The sequence below is a fragment of the Pygoscelis adeliae genome, unplaced genomic scaffold (genome assembly GCF_000699105.1).
Source record: "Pygoscelis adeliae isolate BGI_AS28 unplaced genomic scaffold, ASM69910v1 Scaffold242, whole genome shotgun sequence".
NCBI lineage: Eukaryota > Metazoa > Chordata > Aves > Sphenisciformes > Spheniscidae > Pygoscelis > Pygoscelis adeliae.
Genome location: NW_008824369.1, coordinates 3,508,393 through 3,511,956, shown reverse-complemented (window position 1 = coordinate 3,511,956; position 3,564 = coordinate 3,508,393). Strand labels below are relative to the sequence as shown.

Sequence of the window (3,564 nt, the reverse complement as noted above, 5' to 3'; positions counted from 1 at the left end):
ATTCCTCCTTTCCATTCACAGGCTCTCTGTCACTCTCCTTCTATTTCTGGGCTGGTTGCGGTCCCCTTGCTTTATTCCACATTGCTGTGTATGCCTCCTCTTCCATACCGGGAGGTTTTTTTTCTGTGTCGGGAACCTCTTATTTCACTATGAGTCCCATGGCACGTCTGTTCTTCTCCCCAAGTAATATTCTCTGTGTGCCCTCCATTTTCCCTTCCATTTTGGTGTCAAAATCTCAGTGTATGGCTTCTTACTTGTCTATTTCCTCTTTCTACCACAGGTCGTCTTGATTTGTTCTCTTCTCTGGGAGACAGTCTTTTCAGAGAATTGATATTTGAAACTGAAAAATAAGTGGAGCTGAGGGGAGAATATTGTTCTAGGAGGTATTAATAGCTGAGGGGAGGATATTGTGCGAGAAGGTATTAATAGCTGTCATCATTTAGTTCATAGATCTCTTGCAGAGGGGATACAAAGCTGCTGGTTCTGCTCATCAGATCTTAGGGGCCTTGTATGTATCCATTTTATCCCTCTGATTTTCCTGTATTTACTGGAATCATTAGGGTTCTATCTGTTTATGCCCTGAACATTTCTTCAAATGTTGGAATCGATGAGATGCGTAGAACCATGCATCCAGAAAAATAGCAAAAAAGCAAAAGCAAAAAAAAAAGCCAAAAAAAGCCCCATGGTGTGGTCACCATTTTTACTGTCATTAAGTAAAGTAGTACAGCATGTGAATAATATTTTTGGTATTTTACAGATACAAGGACGAAAGACAGTCACTGAGAGCTTCCTTCCTTTTTTTCCTCACTGATTTCCCTTTTCTCTCTCTATCTCTGACTGAAGTTCTCATTATGACCTTTCTGCTTAGCTTAAGCTTGCTTGGGTCAATTTTTTCTTTTCTGCTCATCTAATAAATATTTATTTTTATGACCTAAGATGGCTTCAGCATCGAATTGCTTTACATTGTCATGTGTAACCACTTGCAAAGATTTAAAGACAATAAGACAAATCATGTGTGGTCAGTATGTCAACTTGACGCTTGCCATGCATGCTCTTTAATGAAAGAGGAACGGGAATAGTTATATGCAGAAAAAGATAGATCAGAGTTATTTGTAACTGTAGGTAATTCTGGAAACTTAATGGCTCAGAGAGTATTACACTTCCCACAAGGGCTTGTTTTTGTCAGTGTTGTTTATTGATGACCTTGTTTCCTTTGTAATTATTTCAGCCAGGTCCTCTGAGAAGCAACCACAGCCTCCTCTCCCTCTGCCTGTGGATGAAGCTCACTCGGATGATTCAGATGATATTGTCATTGTCTCTCCGTCATTGCAGATGAAGAAAAACTACACCCACTTTTAAGTTTTGGTAACAGGCTCTGGTGATCTTGAATTATTCAATTTGCAAAACTATTTCTACCAAGATAAAGCATATCAAAGATGAAAAAAGGGGGAATATCAGCCCCTTTTTAATGATCGTTGTCATTATTTCAGCGATAAATGAGTAATTGTTTGATATGTCATCTCTGCAGACTTTATGGCTAAAAGCCACTCACTGACTGTTACCCTCATCCTCCTGGTACACAGAGTTTGGATTTAAAAACTAAAACAAAACAGTTCAATATTTTGTCTCACAATGAGAATTATAAATTCAGTTGCCAAATTTAAATTAAAGCAATAAAGCCTTAAGCTATTTCCTGTCAAACAAAGTTTTGTTTCAGGTCGACTAAAATCACTTGTTTAATTGGAAAGTGATTAATGACATGGCTCCGGGTTTCAATCTGTGTACGTGAAGGGGAACAGCTTGTATTTGTTACCAGGTCCTCTCTATTTAAAAATTTTACCATGTCATATGTTAATATCTTTTTGTTTATTTTTATACTGAACATTTACAGTCTGTGCAGACCTTGTAAAGGCTTTCAGAAAGCCATTTCTTTGTCATAGGGATATTCTAGGCCTACTGTATCAGCAGGGTTTTCTTATTTATTGCCTTTTCCAAGTGTGCTTGCTATGATATGTATAGTACTATTTCGTATTTGAAATGTCCGATCACATAATCAATTTTTTTTATTTGTCAGAGAAGGTGCGTAATAGCAGGAGTGTTCTGTGAAGGATGCCCTTGTGACTGCTGCTTCTGCTTACATACCACAAATGAGAGTGGATTATGCAGGGTCACCTCTAATATGTGAAAACATTTGACGTAGGAGTTATGTTGCTTTATGTCCTGTTTTAGCTTACATCACTTGACTGACTGAAACTTTCATCTAACTAGATTTCTCATACACTGAGCGCTAAGGGGTTTTAAGTCTAACGTTGCTTTGCTGTTGATGATCTCTCAGTATTGCCTTTGCATGTGCACACTTCATATAAATTACATATGTATATATTCACACACACTGCGAGTGCACAGAGGCTGGGAGAGGGATCACAATATACAGCCATGTTCTGTCATCAGGTAAAGCGACGAGGCTGACAGTGCCCATGCTTTCCAGCAATCTGCTCTATTCTGAGGGATAGGGATTGGGATCAGTGTAATATACAAAACCTAACCCATGCAGTTTGGTTTAGGAACAGAAGTGATAGGTTGGATTATAATAGAAATTAAGACTGCATCCAGAAATAACACTGTCTGACAGTATCGTTGTCCATGGAAGGACCAAAGACATAATGGGCTGCGGAGAATATGGCCAGAGGGGTCTTTCCAGATCTTCTACGCAGACTGTACCCCTTCTTGACTGTAAGGAGGACCTTATAGTTCCTACTATCATGCCAACATCCTTCATAGGCATTACAATGTGTGGGGGTTTTTTTTAGGTGAACTAGGTGAATTATATGATATTTACTGGAAGGAGAATTTAATTTTACAAACACACAGTGAAGTTTTTGTGGAGACCATAATGGTCTCTTCGTCATCAAGGAGTAATAAAGACTCCTGTAAACAGAAAGCACACTTTTAAATATAAGATTCTTATCACCTTTCCCTCTTCTTTTTTTAAATTAAAAATCAGTCAGCACTGTTTCACGGAATTCTAATAAGTCAGAGTTGTCTCAGTTCTTTGATTTCAGTGAAGCACTATCTGAGGCTTATCATAGTTCATGCCAGTACTTGCAGCCAAAGAGGAAACTGGATGGCTGCAGCACAATGCAGCTGATTTCATTTAATCCCATCAGCGCAAATGCTGCCTGTGCTATTTCCAAAGGCAGTTTTGGGAGCTCTCCATACCCAAAGCAGTGTGAAGAATGTCATTTACGCTCCTGTTGGGTAAATTTTCCCTGCTGGTACTTTGGTCACATGACTGTCATCTGCAGAGAGGATAAAAAATATATGAAAGAATAAAAGGGATATAATACTCTTGGCAGAAGCTGAGACCCGTTTCCCTCTTTTTCTGGAAGTCATGTTATGAAAAAGAGTTATTTTGCTAAATAGAAGCAGAGCTATACTGAGCTGCTTATGTATAATATTTCAGGTCTGTAACTGTGACTCTCTCATGGATACCTCCAGAGAGAATAACTAGAGCTGAGGACTCTGACACATTAAGGGGAGAGTATGTAGTGTGTCAGGACCCAG

The 3,564-nt window shown here is 38.9% G+C and overlaps 1 protein-coding gene across 1 annotated transcript in view; it reads left to right on the top strand.

The window, feature by feature from the left end:
• The window catches only part of IQCE (IQ motif containing E), a 27,148-nt gene extending 23,858 nt beyond the window's left edge, over positions 1 to 3,290 (top strand). The window contains exon 21 of the mRNA XM_009320029.1: positions 1,229 to 3,290. Within this exon, the coding sequence (XP_009318304.1) occupies positions 1,229 to 1,359 (131 nt within the window). The 3' untranslated portion in view covers positions 1,360 to 3,290. The remainder of the gene's footprint in view (positions 1 to 1,228) is intronic.
• The last annotated feature ends 274 nt before the right edge of the window (positions 3,291 to 3,564 follow it).